Consider the following 21,133-nt stretch of genomic DNA (forward strand, 5'->3'; position numbering starts at 1 on the left):
ACCCAATTTATGCCCATGTGAGTGATGAAGTTGCTGAAGAATATCCGGTCACAGTGATTCTGGTAAGATGACCTGCCTGTCTTTAAAAATGACTCCCCAGGTGATGCTTGCCCCAGTAAGGCCAATATAGTCTCACATGTTCATGTAAATGCTGAATTGAAGCAAGCCATCCTTCAATGACTCTTTTCCATAGTTTCCAAGTGTAGAATTTTTCACCATTTCTTCTTGTAACTGCTACCATTTGTGTTGTGCAGGATGCACCAATCAATTGACGGACTTGCATTCTCCTCCAAGTGTAATAATTGAGCTTCCTTGAAACTGTCAATTTTGTTGAAACATTCTGGATGTTTTGATGTCGGGCTGTGAAATGAGGCAATAGGACTAGATTCTGAGGTTGATCTGATGTGAGGTCCAACTAATTCCATGGATTGTCATTAGTGAGGTCACAGCATATTAGTAGACCTGTTATCACTGGTTCTTTAGTCCCCACCGTGTAGAGCACTGTGACACCAGGGGGATTAATTGTACTTGATCTCCAGAACTATGGATTCTTCGCATGGAATCAGCGAACTATTGTATGTCTATGGATGCATGTCTTTTAGAGTTTGCTGGGGTAGTATGTTGGCATTTGCCCATGTCAATCTTGGCGAATAAGTAGTTACCAACTTTCTTTGGGCAGATAATTTGAATCTTGTCAAACACTTCAGGTGGTGAGATGGCATCTGTTTTCCATGAGGTTGATGGTGTGAAAAGTGGTCACCACTCTTTGTCTCATCGTGCGCATCGTCATTTTGTCTCGTCAGTCATCTCATGTACATATTTCTGGCGTATTAGATGGTCATTCTTATTATTTGAAGGTACCCATTCTGTGTGGTCTGTTTGGACCAGTGCATGGCTCTTTGAAGCTGCGACAGCCTTTGCTCTAGTGCATTGCTGCTGTCAGTGGCCCTTTCTGCCACATGCTTTGCAAAATTGATGGAAAGCTGAGCATTTTCTTGGTGCATGCAGAAGGCCACACCTTCCACTTCTTGCTAGGTTCTAGTAAGTGCATCAACACTTGATTGGACTGAAGCCCTGTAAGCTTCATCAACCTCTAAGGATCACAATGTGCTGAGGTTCAGGGAAAAGGCAGGGCAATGGCACTAGGCCAATGCTCATTTGGAGAGCAGATGTAGACATGATAGGCTGAATGGCCTCCTGTGCCATTGGAATTCTGTGATCACTTGTGTCCACCCTTGAGTAGCTCTTCAACGCTATACAGTCTGAGTTTGTCTAACAAGTTGTTCTGGAATGTTTCCATGGGAGTGGATGTGATCACTAACTCCGTCTGCTTGCTGTGTCTGAAAAATCACAGTCCATAACCTTTCCTTTGCACCTGCTAATGAAGTGGTCCATGGATTCTGTAGGCTGTTGTCAAAATGACATGAATTCTAGTTGATGAATACAGAAGTTTAACTTGATTCTGAACCGGTGTTCCAATGTCATCCTTATCTTTTGGAGGTCCTTTAGCTCGTCTGCTGTTAGTCCTGACCTGTTCAGCCTCTGTAGACCTTCATTTCCAATTGATAGGTGAATTTCTGTGACTTGCTTGTTTGGTTCACACGCACACCTAAATCAAGAAACCACACCTCTATACGCTGTTTAAACATTTTGAATTCAGATTGTGGGTCAGCAGCATCCCAATTCAAACTGGGGAACTTTATGGGCATTCTGACAATACCCCTTTGACCTTCGTCCTCCTATAGCTCCTGGGATGAGTGTCACTGTGGCCATTTTCACAGGCTTTTCCGAAGCTCCACTGATTATAATTGCAACCTTCTCTGGCCCGATTTTTTAAAAAAAAACTTCTTTTTTGACACTCCCACACTTGCTATTGATCAAGCCCTCATCCTGGTCACTTGATCTTCCCAAATTTTTAAAAATTCATTCGTGGGCTGTGGGCTCTGCTGTCTGGGCCAGCATTTACTGCCCATCCCTAGCTGCCCTTGAGAGGGTGGCAGTGAGCTACCACCTTGAACCATTGCAGTCTCTGCAGTGTAGGTACACCCAGAGTGCTGTTGGGGAGGGAGTTCCAGGATTTTGACCTTGTGAGTGAAGCAATGGTGATATTTTTCCAAGTCAGGATGGTGAGTGACTTGGAGGGGAACTTCCAGGTGGTGGTGTTCCCATCTATCTCCTGCCCTTGTCCTTCTAGATGGTAGTGGTCGTGGGTCTGGAAGGTGTTGTCTAAGGAGCCTTGGTGAATTCCTGCAGTGCATCTTGTAGATGGTACACATTGCTGCCACTGTGTGTCGGTGGTGGAGGGAGTGAATGTTTGTGGATGGGGTGCCAATCAAATGAACTGATTTGTCTTGGATGGTGTCAAGCTTCCTGAGTGTTGTGGGAGCTGCACTCATCCAGGCAAGTGGGGAGTATTCCATCACACTCCTGACTTGGGGCTTGTAGATGGTGGATGGGCTTTGGGGAGTCAGGAGATGAGTTACTCACTGCAGGATTCCTAGCCTCTGACCTGCTGTTGTAGCCACAGTATTTATATGGCTGGCCCAGTTCAGTTTCTGGTCAATGATAACCCCCAGGATGTTGGTAGTGGGGGATTCAGTGATGGTAATGCTATTTGAATACCAAGGGGTGATGGTTGGATTCTCTTTTGTTGGAGATGGTCATTGCCTGACACTTGTGTGACACATAAGTTACTTGCCACCTGTCAGTCCAAGCCTGGATATTGTCCAGCTCTTGCTGCATTTGGACATGGACTGCTTCAGTATCTGAGTCACGAATGGTGCTGAACATTGTGCAATCATCAGCGAACATCCCCACTTCTGACCTTATGGAAGGAAGGTCATTGATGAAGCAGCTGAAGATGGTAGGGCCCAGGACACTACCCTGAGGAACTCCTGTGATATCCTTGGACTGAGATAATTTACCTCCAACAACCACAACCATCTTCCTTTGTGCTAGGCATGACTCCAACCAGTGGAGAGTTTTCTCCCTGATTCCCATTGACTCCAGTTTCCCCAGAGGGCTAACCCAGTGCTGGTCCTCTCAATATACTGTCCCACTCACTGAACTGATGGGCTGTGGGATGCAGTCTCAGTGAGGTTATCTGTCTGCTTGCCAGCTCTTTATTTGACCACTACCTTTGCTTTTCTGTGCAATCGCCATGCTGCAATTTCAACACACACTGACGCTGTGACTTTGTTCATGGTCTGACCAGAATGTCAAGGATCATCTTGTGCCATGTGTTTACCATGATGTACCTGCACTGAATCTTACGTGTGTGTGTGGAAGACATCAGAGCTTTGTGTGTGTGAAACTAAAAGTGCGGTTTTGCTCCTATCCCTTAAAGGCATATCACACCAAATACCCACTGCATCTGGTGATCTTCCCTTGGCATGATTTGAACAGTGGGGGTGCTCTCCATCTCCTCACCAACATTTATTCTGCAAACAAATATCAGAGAAAAACTTGATTAACTTACTATTCATCCAATAAGGTATATATGGTATTCTTGAGTGTCCTTATGAGTGCAAGACGCAAAACATCGACAAGTCTTTTTTTCAGCAGTACTCAAGTACTGTACTACCAAACGATAGTCTTTGTTTAGCTGATAGTGACAATTCTGTAAAACCACTGACTTGTAACATAATAGAAAACATTAAAGAACAACAGTGAAGCTTGAAGAAAAGTAGTAATGTCAAAAGCATTTTGAATAGTGGTCATCTGCTTTCAATAATTCCCCCTTCACTGTAGGTAAATAGTATTGTCAGTTCTGGTGGCTCGCAAGTTAGGTATTGACAGCTGTTGGTCATTTATGGTCAGTAATTGGTGTTATCTTGAAACCATTATTTTGCCCATAGATACGACAAAGCATGAAATAATTTTTTGAGGGAGGCATTGATGATGTAGGGTGGAGGTAAGGCTTCTGTGGAACGTAGGTCCAGTTGTGTCATATGGGCTGTTTCAGGGCTGTAAAATCTTCTGCAATAAGAGTATGAATGACTCGAAACTTTACTAAAGTCAGTTCTGCTGCCCCAAAGCACTTAATCCTAAAATGTTTTCCAAGGTGCAAAAATTGGTTTGCCTGTCCACATCTGCGACCATGGATACATACCACAAATCAATGTTAAAGGATTAATTAGATTTTCTAAAACTTAAAACATATATAGTTGAGGAGCTCTCTCACTGGCTAAGTACATCAATTACATGTGGTGCTGAATCAGAATGGCCAAGATTTATCCTTGGTCTGCACTGAATTACTTGAGGTACCTTAGCGCACAAGCATATTCTTGCTACATTTTTGGGAGTTACTTTTTTTTTCTGAAGCCATTAATCATCTGTTAGATTTTTAGATTAGCATATACAGTATGGTGTTTCAAACTGATTTTCTGATGCCCCTCCTATTGTCTGAGAGGAACTTAATCTCGGTTGGAACATTCATTGTTATGCTGATTGTCCAACACGATGGGCTGAAGGGCCTGTTTCTGTGCTGTAATAACCCTGACTCTCTGGTTGTGTGACTCTCCCTATCAATAACTTGTTGTAAAATGTAAATCCTGAAGCAATCTGATTTGTTCTTGAATGGAAGTGTTTTTTATTTTTTACCCGGTTGAAATGTTGTGCTTTCCTTTTTTAATTGCTTTTATTTTCAATTTTGAACATCCGTTGTTATGCAGGTGAAAATGTCTAATTAGTTGAAGTGTTTCTCAATGTTTTCAATTAACTATCTGCTGCTAAATTCTAGCCATGAGTATTCAGTAACCCCAGTGAGAAGGGATTGAAGAAATAGCTCGATATTATGATATATTTATTAGCTGAAGACTATTGAAGGTATCCCACTTCCAAGGAAGTCTTTTTCAAAACACAACTTTTGAAAGAGCATGATTGAGAACTGAGGAGCACTGAATTTGGACAAAGTTAAACAATGGAATATGCCAAATATTGCTGAACGTTGGCTTATTTACTTTTTTCCTTTTCCAGATCGTGAGGATCAATCAATTCTTTGCACGTAAGTACATGTTATATTTGATGTTTGTATTTACTTAACTATATTATTTTCAGTTATATTTAATTTTGAATGCTTGTGTGCGATGAGTACTGTTATTCATAAAGTTCATACTGTGGGGTATTAAGCTAGTTTTTAATTGAAGTTGTAGCAGATTAGAATTTTTTTAGAATGATTTAAGTTGTCTATTAGCTATTTATAACAATGCCTATTAGTCCTTGGAATGCCCTAAAATGCTAAAAGAGGAAACTTTTGTGTCTATTTAGGGATTATGTAATTATGCACTGAGCTCACTCCAAATGGAAAAGGATGTGAACTGTGCTAATACTTTTACAATGCAGGAAGCTGGCAGTGATGAGAGGCATTAGGAAGTCCATTACTATACAAACTAACCATGTATTTTATGGTGCATTTTATTCTCCTGAATATGCTCAATGGTACCATTTATTGAGAGAAGAAATCTTGCGGGCCACAGGAGTTCACTTTCTGGTAGCCATTTGTTTTCTGCCTCCTAAACAATTTTTCTCTACGTCTAGAATGAACAAAGTTGTGACTTAATATATTTAAAACCATTAGTTTGTCAGTCTGTTACCAGAGCTCTCTGCAGCTTGATAAAGATCAGAGAAAAGCAAAGCCTTGTTTTCAAATCATCAAGAGCTGCCTGGCCTGTATTAATTTTTCCTGTTTTGGAAATGTTGCTTACGGAGGTGGTTACTGAGCATTCTAACAATGCATATATGATCAAACGTGTGATTTCAAGGACTTAAATTAAGCTTGTACATTGTTATTAATGACCTCTAATTCCCAATAATTTGTCATTTCTTTGCGTTTCAGATGTAACCATCTTGGTATTTCAAACACACACAATACTGTAAAGCTAAGCCAAATGACTCAAATGTAGTATTGTTTGTGACTTTAACATTAAACCCTGTTTATTACCAGAAACACTCATCTCGGAAAAGCTCAGACAGCTGAAAAAATTTGGCAGAATTTTCTAAGCCCCTCCGCTTTATTGCTAGATTTTACAGACCACTCATGCTTGATTTACTGGTTTTCATATGTTCCAAATTTTTTACCTGATTATATTGTTAGATTTGTAGATTGTTTCTCATAAATTGTTTTTAAATAACAAATTCATTAAATTACTAAATGTTTACATTTGTATATAATGAAGTCACACGAGCAACTACATGGGCGCTAGGGTGCAATAGTTGTTTGTCAGTGCAATAGCAATTAAAATATTTCCACTGTCACTAATCTGTTGTGACTCACCATGCCATTGCTAATGAGCCACATATTTTTGCATCTCATGGCTTCCATGCCTGGTTGTGGCTTGGATAAGCAAATAATGTGTATGCTCATAATAGCAATGTCAGCATTAACATTTTATCTCTAAATATCTCGAACCCTACAGTTAATTTCTAAAGTATCTGCATGGATGTTGCCTGTGCCTTACATAATTGTTTTAACATATTTTCATAAGCATTAGCAGCATAATTTGTGCTAATGATTCATGCCAGCATTTTACATAAACCTTGTTAAAATAGTAACACTATTTCAAGGTTTGTACTGCAACCCAGTTTTAAGCTCCTATTAAACTGATGACACATCCAGCATTCAAAATTCACCTGCTTTAGCCCAATTATCCAAGTATACATGTTACATTGTTTGTAGCTTCCAAATTTAAGCAAGTGGGCAAAATATCTAGTGTTCCTGCCAAAGAATGCAAATGGTAAATGGTCTTGGTTTTGATTTAGGAGCAGTGGGTTATTTAAATATTATTACCTTACAAGGGCATATAGCCTAAACTGGTGTTCAGTGAATTGAAATCTCAATTATGGTTTTGAATGCTAACAGTAACAGCACACATTTTTGCAGACCTAATCCTGGTCTGATTCCAGGCTCCTGGAATGTGGATATCTACAGGAAATTATTGCTTTTCAAGCAGCATGAGAAGTGACCTTAATGAAGAGAATGTGACCTGGTGTTCAGTCACGTGCATAACAGCGCAAGTGAAAAGCCAACTTGATAACAAGTTATCTGTTGTGGTTACTTAGCATGACCAAGCTGGCTAATGCCACTATAGCCGTACCAGCTGATGCTGCCTACTGTCACAACTTCCTCCTGTCATACCTTACCAAGTACCAAGTCTTTCATATTACAAAGCAGAGAGGCCTTTAACTGTTGGCTTATATCTAGGTTGTTCAGTGACTTTTCTGTTAAACAGTTATGAGTTGTATTTAGTGGAAACACTAATCAATATCAATTGCATGTGTAGACTTTTCCCCCTTGATGATATGAGAACTTACCAATGTTTCTGAAATTTATGATTAGTTCAAATTGTGCTTAGAAATTTGAATTTGACTGCATTCTAGTGAAACATCTGCTCTCCTTCAACCTGGCTCATAACTTATAGCTTGAGATTCATCTGCCAATTAATTTTCAGTTTTTAGAGGAAGCTATGCGAATACAGAGCTTTGTATTATTTTCAGTTTATAGGTGGCCCAGAGACCTTAGCGTTCAACCCTAGAGTGTGCTATGGTTTGCATGTATGATCACACTTCTGTTAAAGAGGGACTTGTCTTTGGAAACAGCCCTTTGCATTGACCCGGGGAGAAGTAGCTGGTGAGAATCTGAATTGTAACAGGCCTGCGGATATGTTCACTGTCTAGTGTGCTGAGCTGCTGCTGTTAGTCATTGTCTAATAGGAATTAACTAAGATTAGGGGCTTCTTATGTGGGAAGGGTAGAAATCGCCTCTGTCTTCCCAGCTCTCAAGCATCTACTAGTGAATGGTGTACTGGATTCTGAGGTGACATGACACTTTATTTTTATTTCAAGCACAAGCAAATATTAATATATTTCAATATTTAGCAGTAATTTTTAGAGAGAAAACAATATTATCTGCTCTGCTAGGTAGAGCAAATGATCCAGCTGCCTCTCTTGATGCAGCTTCTTTATCAGCACACTTGAACTTCAAACATCTTTTGTCTCCCCTTATCAGGCAATGTGTTTACTGTCTGTTTTCTGATTTGGTTTCATGATCAAGTTAACCTTGTTTTTCCAAAACACAAGAAAACTGAGCTGTGTCACTCCTGGCCATGATGTTTACTGTGATGAGGGGTTGCTGGTTTACCAGTTCTGCTTTTCCTGTTAGTTCCAGGTAATCCTGTTGACGTGATGTGCAAGTTCCAGTGGTCTTTGATATCTATTAGTGTTTCATCATTAGCTTTTAGGTTTAAACTAGGTTTGCTTGACCATGCAAAGCATGATGGTTAAAGTAGGCTGCAAAATTGTCTTTCTAAATCATCATTATACCAGGAAGGTGCCGGTGAAAGCTTTAAGGCTAGTTAACCATTTGAAACTTGTCTGTGATTAGTACCTGGCACAGAAGAAGCAAAGAACCTTACTAAAATGTGTGCGCACCCAAAATTAACTACTTCTCCTAATCCTTTTTCAACGCAGAGGAGAATCTGGTGCTGGCAAAACAGAAAACACTAAGAAAGTTATTCAATATCTGGCCCATGTTGCTTCCTCTCACAAAGGGCGAAAGGACCACAATATCCCAGTAAGTTACATCATCTGTAAAACTATTATGGCATTCATCCCAGTTCGTTACAGAATACAGGTATATTTGTTTTAAAATTCTGTGATGTAATGCATATTTAATGCTGATGTGTGGCTTACAAGTGCATAATACAACTAATTAATTGCTGTATGGTGCTACTGTATATGCAAACATCTTATTTGGCCTTTATAGCATGGCATATCAATAACTATCATGCTTACAGCTTAAAAATAGTCCTAATGTAATTGGCACTAACTATATGATGGGGTAAGCTGTATTGCGAAATAACTTGCATCTTAGTGTGCCATGCTTGGAGATGTGTGTTTTGCCTCATGGAATTTAAAATTAGGTTTATCAGGTACCTCAATATTAGGGATATGTTGAGTAACTACGAAATTATTTGAAACCCAGGAGTGTTGTATTGTAACCCTGAACCAATCATTCTTCACATCACAAACCGTTAGCAGTTAAGTAGCTCTTACGAAACTGTTACACAGTTCTGAAGTGAAATTATTTTTATCAATGCAAATTGAAAGAAGGCCCTTGTTGTTTTGGAGCTCTGTGACCTTCCATATGTTTGTATTCCATCCTTCTAAAATACCAGGGCGGTAATGGCGACATCCTTTCTACATTTTAGTCATTGCATGTGTCCCAACAGGCATTCCAAGGATCATGGTAGCAAATATTTGAAATTGCTGTTGTAACAAAAAGTCATAAAGCTGCCCCAGGGAATTCCGATGATTTAAAACATTCTTGGCTACTTTTGCCAGGCTTCTCCAGACCATGTATCTGTAATATATTAAATCATGTATCTGCATGCACTTTGACAGCTTTTATTCCATTCAAATTTCTGTCCACTTATAGAATGCAAACACCTAATTGTGTTGCACCTTCCAGGTGGATCAAACATCTCTCAGCTCCTGAACTGTTCTGCAGAGCAACCACCTATGCACTTTTCTACTTTCTGAATTGAAATAAGCTTTGCTTTTTAATATAATAAAATAGTTTCTTCCTGCCCCATCCTTGAAATATTAAATACACTGCCTACAAATGTTTGATCTGTCAAAGATATCCCCTCTTTCCTAAATTCACATCTGGGGTGAATACAACTTAAAGCTCAAATTAGAAAACTTTCACTACAACTAAAACTGTCAAGATAAAAGTGTATCCCACTTGCTGGCAAGCATTGTCTCACAAGGAATCTTCCCTGACCATAGATAAGTACATCAGTGTGTTTGCTGGAATTAACACAAAAAACACACACTTGCTTCACGTCTGACCAGTTAAAATCCCAACACTTCAACTTTCTTAAATATTTTGAGACATTTCTGAGATGTGATGAACTATCCCAAATGCAAAGTCTGTTTTTTTTCTTTCAAGGATTAACCTTACTTGAGAATAAGTTGGGATTTGTCCTGTGCTATCAGTGCTTCTACAGTGCAAAACTAGGCAATTGTGTTAGGGATGGTCCCTTGCTGTATCAACCTTGGATAGCAGTGGATGACAGCAAAAAGTGTTATAAATAATAATCCAGCCCCTGAATACTGTTTTTAAAAAGACACTACTAAAATCAGAACTTCAGTGGCCATCACAATAGATAAATTCTTCAATACACCACAATCTGTTTAATTCCATGAGCAAATTCTCATACGTTTGTGCTTCAATGGAATGCTTGCTTTACAGAGCTTGGGTAATGTGCCTTGCTATGTTGAAGTTCATGCATATTTGAAATTAATGTGTATTTCCTAACAGTACTATTTATTTGTTTGCGGCAAGCAGCCCATTTCGCCTAAACCAGTGAAACATCAGGCAAGTGTTAATGCTGTTTAGTTTAACTCTTTGCAGCATGTGATTGACACCTCTTTCAGTTTATTGGTTGTTTATTATTTTTGAGTTTTGCTTTTTCTAATTGCTTAGAGTTCTTAAAGGAATCATTAAGCAACTTTTCACAAAAACACACAAACATCTACTTGTGTTCTGGTCTTTTTTCTAAAATCTACATTCTGAAGTAAAATGATTTCTTCCAGGTTGTTTCAGATGCCACTTTTTTTTGTGTAATTGAACATATTTTTTCAATGTACTATTTTCAAAAGTGACACTTTGAAGATTATTCATACTAAAACATTGAGACTGTTGAACACTGTAGTTTCTTCCTAAGCTTATTTGTGATACTTTATGGTCTCAAATTTGTCTTATCTTTTGGTGGTTTATATTTATTGGCAAGTCAGACATTTCCTTATTTGAAGCACTGATTTTTGAATGAGATTTCCTACAGGAAATGACACAACATAACACAGTAATCTACGAAGCCTTATAATTTAGAGGCTATCTCTCTTTATTTAGCTGGTTGGCTCTTGATGTGGCACATTGCAATATTTCTTTAAAGACAAGTGGTAAATAAGAATTGAATGATCATTTTTTTTAAAAAGGATGCTTTTAGGAGGGGAGTTATTGTCTGGCTTGTATGTGTGAAATCCTTCTTGAATATGTTGTCTTTTCTCTGATGCTAAGCCTAGTCTTTGGTATCCTGTTTCTCTAGAAATCAGAGTTTCCTGTTGGAGTTCAGCCTGCACTGTTCAGCTGAAAACTATAAATTCTGTAATCCACTTCCCTTTTTTTTAAAAAAAATTCCATGCAACAAGGGTGGCACTCTTAATTCATTTCCCTTCCCCACTTAAACTTGCCAGACATAAATTAATTTGCAATAACTCAAACCTTCAGTGGAAACTTTTCAGTGGGAAAATGGTTAACATGGCATTCCTATTCCCACAGTAGGAAGTTATACGATGCAGTAGTTAGTAATTAGTGTATTTTATAATTAGTCATGTTCGTTGGTTCTTATCCATCTTGTCCCTGTAGTGTCACCTCATGAGGATGATTCTAAGTCAGACTACTGATTTTATTTTGCTGTGTAAGATAATCTGCTGCTGTAGCTCTTATCCGTACTTCAAAGAATCACAATCTTTACGCTGCAGGAGGAGTCCATTCAGCCCTTTTGAGTCTGCACTGGCTCTCCAAAAGAGCATTCTACCTCGTCCCACTAGCCTGCATTATCCCTGTAACCTTGCACATTCTCTCTCTTTTCAGATAGCAATCCTATTCCTATTTGAATATCTCGATCAAACCCGCCTCCACCACCCTCTTGGGAAGTTCATTCTAGACTCTAACCACCCTCTGGGTGAAAAAATTTTTCCTCATGTCAATTTTACTCCTTTTGCCAATTATTTTGAATTTGTGCCCTCTAGTTTCTGATGCTCCCTTGAGTGGGAACAATTTCCCACTATGTCCACACCCCTCGGGATCTTGAATACCTCTATCAAGTCTCCCCTCAGCTGCCTTTTCTCCAAGAAAAACCGTCCCAACCTCTCCAATCTATCCTCATAGCTACAGTTCCTCATCCTGGGAACCATTCTTATGAATCTCCTCTGTACTCTCTCCAATGCCTTTACAACTTTAAGTATGGCACCCAGAACTGGATGCAGTATTCCAGATGAGGTCCAACTAATGTCTTATACAAGCTCAACATGACCTCCTTACTCTTGTATTCAATGCCCCTATTAGTAAAGCCAAAGATACTGTGTGCTTTAAATGTTCTACCGCCTGACTTCACTGTTCCTGGGCTGGCCTGTTTTCCTCTACCCTGCCCTGCCCTGTCCTCAACTTGAGCTCATCCAAAACTCCGCTGCCTTATTTCCAACCAGCACCGAGTTCTATTTATTTGCTGACCTACGTTAGCTCCTGGCCCACCGCCGTCTTGATTTTAAAATTCCCGTACTTATGTTCAAATCCCTCCTCACCTGTCCTATCCCTAACCACCTCCATTCCTATAACCCTCAAGAACTCCGCATCCCTCTAGCTCTGGCTTCTTTGTTCCCCATCCACTCCCAATTCTCTTACCCCACCTTCAGCCATATAGGCCCTAAACTCTGGAATTCCCTCAGACTCTTCATATCCCTCTCTTTTAAGAGTGACCTGAAAACTGTCTGTCGTCAAACTTTTAGCCTCCCCCACTGATGCATCCTTTGGATCAATGATGACTTTTCTCTTGCTTACATTCCTGTAAAGCACCTTTGGATGCCAATTGTGTTATTTTAAAGTCAAATTAGTCTTGCTGTTGCTTTAAATGTAGATACCCAAATTTTTCTGTATTTAAACAACAGACTTATTTATATTCCTATTATACAAGAATAACACCAGCAAGTTGCTTGGAGGTGGGGAGAAGTGATGGAGGGGAGGGCTCTAGAAAAGCTATAGTTCTGACCAAACCTTGCTGACTCTTCATGGTAGGGTGGGGTGGGGAGTGTGATGGGGTGGGGGGGGTTTGGTGGGGCGAGGGGTGGGGGGGTTTGGTGGGGGTGGGGGGTTTGGTGGTGTGGGTAAATGGAAATCTAATTAGTGTATTTAGTGTAAAGAAAAGATAATTGGAACCATTGACATTGTTGCTTCATTTGTTTTAAGCTCATTATCACCCGTCAGAGAGAAGTTTCAGTTTTTACTTCACAATGTGATAAATGTTGACCTCCCTAAAGGCTGGTCAGATTCATTTTTGGATTTGCTTTAATCTCTTCCCTATTGAATTATAGGAAGAGAAGTTCTTTTTTAAAAAAATGAAAAGTTTTTGTCAAGATATTGAAATTATATCTAACTTTTCATTTTTATTAAATCCTGTGTTTATAGCATCTTTTCACCTTCAATGTTAACAGGCTCCCCGTTTCTGATGTAGATCGGGAGTAATTTCAGTGAATGTGTTGCTGTGTCACTAACATTTTATTTTGGTATGCTATTTGTTTTTGCCCATTGACTACAGAGTGGAACTTCACTGTTATATGTGAGTAGCATGTTGTTTTAAGTCCCTGCTGTTCGGGCTGTGGTAACAATTTCATGGTGTATCTCACGTTGGGCACATGGAACAGGATGCTATTGTTCTTGTCTGCAACAGACAAGATCTTTTCCCCCAATGAGTTTATTAAACTTGCAGCAAACAATAGCATCAATTCTTGATTATGCCTTTCCTGTTTTGCATTGCTTTGCATGATTTCACTGCTTATCTGTTAACCAGAGCAATCCTTTGTTCCAGAACTGCTGGTCTGTACTGCAGAAGCCATTTTCAACATATTTGCATCAAGTGAAAAGTATCTTGTACTCTTTCCCCAATCATTAAAGTTTATCCTGTTTATGTAATGTCAATTTATTAGTGGAGATGTAAATGTAGCTGGTTGTAAAGCTGTCCTTTGAGATTTGAGGCATAGCACTTGAGATTTTGAAGTTTCTAAGATGATGGCACACTTCCTACTCACTTAAGAGAATGAAGTTTACTTGAGGAGTTGATCAGCACCAGCTGCCATTTTTGAATCTGTACCAGCGTGCTCGACGTCTGAACCATGATGTATCACATTGTTCTAGTCATTCCGTATTTTTCAAGCAAACAAAAGCAATTACTTTGATAGGTGCTGCCTTTTTTACTGAAATAATCCTAAGCAACTTTATTGGACAAGAAAATTCTTAACCTGAACAGTTTTATTGAAGGATTCAGTGAGAGCCTGAGCCTGAGTCTGTAATTGTAAAATAACTTTTCCATTACTGCTGGAGGGGGTGGGAGTGGTGGAGGGGAGGCGGGCAGAAGGGAAGTGTTGCAGGAGTCACTGGTGCAGTATGTCAGGAATTTGCTGGTTTCTATCTAACTCTTCCACAAACTTGTTACAGGAGCTTCCTTCTGGAGACTGAGTACTGGACTATTTTATTCAAAAATGCAAATCTGGATGTGCTAAGTGCTTAAATGTGCAATAGCAGGCTGAAATGATACAGCGAAGGATCAGCTTATTTTTCTGCAATATTTATCCTAAATATTTATTTGGATATACTTCATCTACATTTCCAAAATTGATTTAAGTTTCAGATATGTTCATGACCAGTTTCTGTGCAACTCTAAATCAAGTCTTGTTATATAATCAACAGCAAAAAAGGGAAAGCTGCTGTGCTGTGCTACATCTGTTTGTTTGATCTGAGACTAACTTGTAATGCATTCTTTTTTCCCCCTTCCCAGATGTTTGCAGCTTAGTAAATAAATCTCTCGGTCTGCATGATATTGAGAATAAGGAATATGCACAGTTTATGCTTGGATATTTTCCATTTCACGTTGTTGATATATTGGCTCCAGTGCTATAAAAACAACCATCCTGGGCATATTTGTCTAATAAATATAACATCACAGCCCAAATATCTGCAGTCTGCAAGACTGGGTTTGTTTTTCATCACCTTATTTGAAATGTATAAATTTACTTTCTGAATTTATTATTATTTGCTTACAGCATATTGGATTACACTCATTGGTTTGTCAATTGCTGAGATTTGTGCATTAAGGTTTAAATCTACTTTCAAGAGTTTTTATAAACTTTTATTTCTGGTTTCAATATACGATAGGACCATCAATTGGAGCACCGTAAGCAAGGCCAGAGTAGGGTTTGCAAGCTCCAAGTAATTCTAGACATAAGATGTTAGTGGGCCAACAGCTGCAGGTTGAAGATTTTTGTTCATGAGCTCCGATGATTGAGCTCAGGACCCCCCAAATATGAGTCGGACTTTTCTGCCTTTCAGATCTGCAAATGAGTGAGAACTGTCATGTACGATCTTTTTTTAAAAAAAGATCAATTAGGCTGAATGCAACTTGAAAAATCTCAGGAGATCATCCACTACAACAGAGGAATATAAAAATACATATCCCTGAAGCCTATGTGTTGTGCCACTCACTAATGGAGACAAATATGGAGAGTTTGCCTTAGTCACTGAAGACATGGCCTCTTTTGACCACTGCTGAAATATTCCAATAAGGAGTTATCTAGCCTGATTCACATGGGGGAGAAAAATTAGTGTTTTGAGCTGTTTTCAGAAGTGCACATCTAAACGAGCTGTGTTTGTCAGGCAGCTTATTTTGCATAACTGATCATAGTTGACTTGATAGCAACCAGAGTGCCAGTAATAACAAGTTTTCCTTTACAAAAACAGAAACAGAAATACCTGGAAAAACTCAGCAGGTCTGGCAGCATCGGCGGAGAAGAGTACAGTTGACGTTTCGAGTCCTCATGATCCTTCGACAGAACAGGGTCATGAGGACTCGAAACGTCAACTGTACTCTTCTCCGCCGATGCTGCCAGACTGCTGAGTTTTTCCAGGTATTTCTGTTTTTGTTTTGGATTTCCAGCACCTGCAGTTTTTTTTGTTTTTATCATAAGTTTTCCTTTGTCTGGCAGATCCTAAGACCAGTTGTGGTGTGGTTGCATCACTGCCCTAGTTAGGATCAGCAAACTCTGCATAGACTTGGGAATTGACTCATGAGAGGCAAGCCTCCAGGTCTACGTGCAATGCCACGCTACATTAATACCCCAAACCACAGGGGAGCCTTGAGCTTTTAAAAAAAACTTCTAATGCAGGCACTTGTGCCATTATGCTTCTGTTTTTTAAATGCAGATATAATTCTGTATATAACTTTGGCTAGTTGTTTTAAACTTGTTTCATGGCATTTGATGTAAGTACAAAATCTGTTGGATTTATTTGGTGAAATGGTCCTTCGAAATGTACAGAAGTTGCTAATTCATTGCCATAAAATAACTGCCTTCCTGCTGTAGTAAATGGAATGTAGTAAGCCAACTGAAAGTTATTTGGTGTTATTTCAAACCTCCCCTCTTAAAGTAAACTTAGTTGTGAATGCTAAAAGCTGGAGGTGATCTCTGTGCCCTGAGATTTTTCAGAACTTCAGGCTCTCCTATCCTGTGGAAAACTTTGTTCTGAACAAGCTCCATTAAAGTTGCTACATGCATGAGAGTTGTAGAAAGTGAATTGCTGTAGCAATTTTAGATTTTTACATAGTTAGTGTTTAAAATCCATTGAATGGCAGGATTTTGTCCTTGTTTGAGCTTGTCCCCTCAGTCAGTTGAGATTTTTGGTCCATTCTCTAAACTGGACATGACCAAGAGATGAAACCTGTGCCACTTGACCTACACTGCTTATTGGCCAGTGTGAAATTACAGGTTGTGGAGAAGCCTGTGACCTTTGGTATTCCTCTATTTTAGTTGAGTGTACAATTGGCAAACATAAAATTTGATAACCAAATGTTAGAGGTTTGCCTTTTTGTGTGAAAAGTTAAGTCCTATATTGCATCTCTTTCAGACTAACCAATTACACTTGCTTTTGTATTGGGCACAACCTTGTCAAGTTAATTGCACCAATCAGCAACTGTCTATTAAAATGTGAAACTTGAAAAGAATTTCACAAATTGGAAATCGTGCAAATGAGTGAAAATGTGTATTATCCAGTGTTATTATCCAGTGTACATACTGTTTAATATCTGATATACACATAATATAGCCCTGGAAATTTAATTGCATTAACCTAATGTATAGCATACTTGGACCTAATGGACTGTTTGTTTTTATAGTGTTTCTCTCTAAGAAAACTCTGAACTGTGCATCTTCATTGTTCCTTCACTTAACAAGTGCTTGTGGTATTCTATTAGACTGGGAACTACTTACTGCAATTAACCTTTGAATGCTTTAACTTTAGCCCTTTTAGAAATGGCAATCCAATGATGATGTGAAAAATAGTTAAATTTTGGTTTCTTTGGAAAAGTGGGTACAGTGAATAAATTTTGGAAGACCCCATTGTTATTCTAAAATGATGTACAATTTTAATTAAAATACCTTGCTCTAATTTTGTTTTTTTTTTAAATGATGTAAAGTTGATCTTACTTTTGGAATTGTCAATGACATGAATGTGGCAGAACAGGCTGTAGTCAGGTGGAGCTTATGATCCTAAACATGAATGCAGGACTGGTTCTGAAGGTAAACTAATCATTATTTCCGTAATGGAAGTTAATTTGATTCTGATGTGCTTGAAATGGAATTCCGCCTGGAAAACGCTACTGGACGGAAGAGAATAAGGAAATGAAGATACAAAAAATACCCCTTTTTAAGTGCTTGAGTAGTCTCTTGTAACTGACCCTCTATATAGACGTACATGAGCCTAAGAATATTTTTGCAATTGGATGACAAGTCAAACAAGAAAGTGTTGCACATGGTTTCCACTTTTTGGAGGGAGAGAATATTATTACTGAGATCTCTTCATGTAAAGAGTCCTTGACAACTATCTTGAGTATATTTCAAGTGTTTAGTTACGGGAATGCACTTGCTCTCAACCAATTAGTGCTGGAGGCCAAATCCTAGCTTGCATTCCGAGTTTTTGAATGTATCATTGGAATGAGAAAATAAAATTCCATTCTCAACCAGTGGGGCAACTTCAGCCCAGTTCATTAAACTCTTAAATAAAATAACTGCTGTAGTTATTCATAAGCTAACATACAACATTAATGAGAATGTCCTGAAATCAAATAAGTGATAGCAACAGAACCTACTGATGGTTTAAAAGAGCCTTGGTAAGAATCCAGGAGGATGCGAGAATCTTAAAATATTTTGTTTTCCAGAGTTATCTTCAGTAGCTTGTATTCAAAAAAACACTTTTGTGATTTTTGCATTACTTGCAACAATGGTCAGCTTGGAATCCAAATCTAAAAATTAATATTCTGACTGGTCAATATTACAGCTCATTGCTCCAGGTAATACAGGAGTTGTCTCCTTTGCCCTTGCAGTTTGAATATATCTGTCAGTCTGGTCAGAAGTAAAGCCAAAGAGGTTGGATCAATTTTCATACTTCATAAATCCTATATCTGCATTGTTGCCATCTTTTGCTTTGTCTTACCAGCTATTTAAAGAAAAGTTTCCATCAATCCACACCAACGTAGCAAGTTTTGTGAAGTCACCAGAATTAAATTTATCTGACCAATGCAAGACTGGCTGCAGATTATGACCATTGTATGGCTTGCAGTAATTATGCAACTGGTGCAAAGTAAATATTTAGTTCGTTTAATCTAGCCTGTCTTCTCTTGGCATTCAAACCTGACTGGAATTTGGATGTTGGCAAGCAGACATGCACTGAGCTTAATTTTCCCTGGTTAGATTGTAGTGAGTACAGAAAGCATAATTCATGCTCCATGTTTCCACCAGGTGCTGGTTTCCAAACCATTCTTATACAGGATGACTGATGAAAAGCTTTGCAAACTTAACACCAAATGGGCACCCTTCCACTAGTTGAACAGTTGATGGGGCAGTAATTGGGGCCACCATATTAGTATGGTTTTGGTGATAGTCTTTTTCATTCCTCTAATGAGTTCTTTTGCCTCTTTTAGGGTGAACTGGAGCGGCAGCTTCTGCAGGCAAACCCTATATTAGAATCATTTGGCAATGCCAAAACTGTGAAAAATGATAACTCTTCACGTTTTGTAAGTAAACTATATTAAATGTTTTGAAGGTAACAAACTTTTCATGTTGCAGCTCTCCCTAATATTTTTACCTTGTACATGCACTTTGGATCAGGTCGTATTCCAGGACTTGTGCATGTCGCCTTAGCTGCTAAAGTCAGAGTGGGAATGCTGCATTGTTGGAGGTGCTGTCTCATTTTACAGATGGATGGAGAAGATCCAAAGATGTATTCTGGGAACTAGCCATGTCATTACATTAATATATCAACCAACGTTACTAAAGTAGATTATCTGGTCATTCATTGTCACTATGTGTGACCTTGCATAAAAATGGCTGCCTTGTTCACCTGCAAAATCAGTACTCCTGAGAATGTGAAAGATGTTATTTAAAAAAAACAAGTCTGTCTGTTTGTGACAGGAGATGGACAGATATTGTCTGCCTAATCCTCCAAAATTATCATTGTGAATGTGAAGTTAATCCATGAAATACACAACTATCAAATGAAGCACAAAAGCTAATTGTCCCATTTTTTGGATTTGTACAATTTCATCTGTGGAGTTCAACAAGGGGCTTAGCCAATGTTCGGAATATGCGTTGGGTTAATGGCAACATGTCCTTAACACCTCCTAACAATCAAATATTTGTAGACTTCCAAGATAATTTTATCTAATTGTGATTCTTGGCTATGTTTAAATTTCAAAAAATAAGTTAGTAGGCAAAGACTATACTTAACTGGTATTGAAAGTCAACTTGAATCTGCATGACTACTCATGCAATTTTAAATCAGTGAAATTGCTACTTTATCTTGCCCATCATTGTTTTGTATCTCAGAAAGAACTACAATTTATATAGGTGTGGTCATTCTTGGCACATCCTTAAACTCCTGCACATCTACCATTAGCATCCATTCTATTACAGAGTAATAGAATATTGCTAAATTACTATCTGCATATGATGCAGGACTGCTGCAGCCTTATTGGTCACAGTATTGTCCCTTCTCTCTGCATGAAGTTCTAATGGGGAGAAGTGGAGAACTAGAGTCAGTCATTCACAGTAAAGCTAATTCAGGAAGCAGTGTATAATTTCACTGGTATTTTCTCCATTCTGTTGTTTTTCTCTGTGCATAGCCAGAGACACTGGAATAAACCCATTGAAATAGGAACTTTACCTTTTAAGAATCCCTGTTTACAGCCTTGGGCTATCCTGCTGTGATATCAGATGGGAGTCCATTTATCTCTGGAGGGTACAGTTTTGCTTATTTTGAGGAAGACTAAAGCTACAATTGGACATGTTATCAGATGACTAATCTCAAATTTTTGTTCCCTGGCACACTCAAAGCTGCAAAAGTTCTGGAATTTGTCAGGCTTCAGTTATCCACTTAGCTCTTATATAGTAAATCAAACTATTCTCCTGGTCATGTGCCCTGTGAAAAGCTAAAATTTCTGGCCCCATTTGTTCGATTATTTTGTGGAGCGTAAACATCTTCACCAATATTAGTAAAAAAAAAATGGGAAATTGAAGTTATACACAGTGCAAAAAAACTGCTTCTACATCATGAGCCTTAATTTGAAGGGGAATTGCTCCTGGTGCAGCTCATCTGCTGAAACACTCATTCCTGCCTTTTGTCCCTATAGACTCAATTAATCCAATGCCCTCTCAGCTGGTTGCCTACATTCTACCCCCGTAATCCTAAAGTCATCCAAAACTTGCTGCCCATGTTTTAACTCTCAGCAATTGCTGTTTCCCTGTCATACTGCTCGCTGACCTACATTGGCTCCCTGTTAAGCAACATCTTGATTTTAAAATTCTCATTCTTGTTTTCAAATCCCTCCATAGCCTCGCCCCTTCCACCTCTAATCTCCTCCAACCCCATAACCCTTTTGAATATCTGTGCTCTTCTAATTCTGGTCTCTTGTGGATTCTCAACTACAATCGCTATACCATTGGCCGTGCCCTCAGTTGCCTAGGCTCCAAGCGCTGGAATTCTCTCCGTACATTTCTCTGCCTCTCTGTCTTTCTTTCCCCCTTTAGGGCACTTCTTAAAACCTAGCTCTTTGATCCAGCTTTTGGTCACCTAATCCAATATCTCCTTATGAGGCTCAGTGTCATACTTTTTGTTTGTAATGCTCCTGTGTAGCACCTTGGGATATTAACATTCCTTTGTTAAAGGCGCTGTATAAATAGGTTGTTGGACTGCTTGTGTACCTCCCTGATCAGTTTAGAGGAGCAGGTTCGGAACTGTGGACAGGTAGCTTGC

The 21,133-nt window shown here is 38.9% G+C and overlaps 1 protein-coding gene across 7 annotated transcripts in view; it reads left to right on the plus strand.

Annotated features, from left to right (window-relative positions):
- Positions 1-21,133, plus strand: part of LOC121293543 (myosin-10) — a 166,581-nt gene that overhangs the window by 82,834 nt on the left and 62,614 nt on the right. For 2 of the 7 annotated variants that reach the window (XR_005946549.1, XM_041216561.1), the window contains exons 4-8: positions 4,978-5,005; positions 8,467-8,569; positions 10,346-10,378; positions 13,377-13,397; positions 18,804-18,896. Coding sequence is in view for 6 of the 7 variants with exons in the window: in XM_041216561.1 (XP_041072495.1) it covers positions 4,978-5,005; positions 8,467-8,569; positions 10,346-10,378; positions 13,377-13,397; positions 18,804-18,896 (278 nt within the window). In the remaining variant the exon portion in view is untranslated. The remainder of the gene's footprint in view (positions 1-4,977; positions 5,006-8,466; positions 8,570-10,345; positions 10,379-13,376; positions 13,398-18,803; positions 18,897-21,133) is intronic. The other 5 variants (XM_041216563.1, XM_041216564.1, XM_041216565.1 and 2 more) reach the window with 5 other exon arrangements.

Source organism: Carcharodon carcharias, chromosome 22 (genome assembly GCF_017639515.1).
Source record: "Carcharodon carcharias isolate sCarCar2 chromosome 22, sCarCar2.pri, whole genome shotgun sequence".
NCBI lineage: Eukaryota > Metazoa > Chordata > Chondrichthyes > Lamniformes > Lamnidae > Carcharodon > Carcharodon carcharias.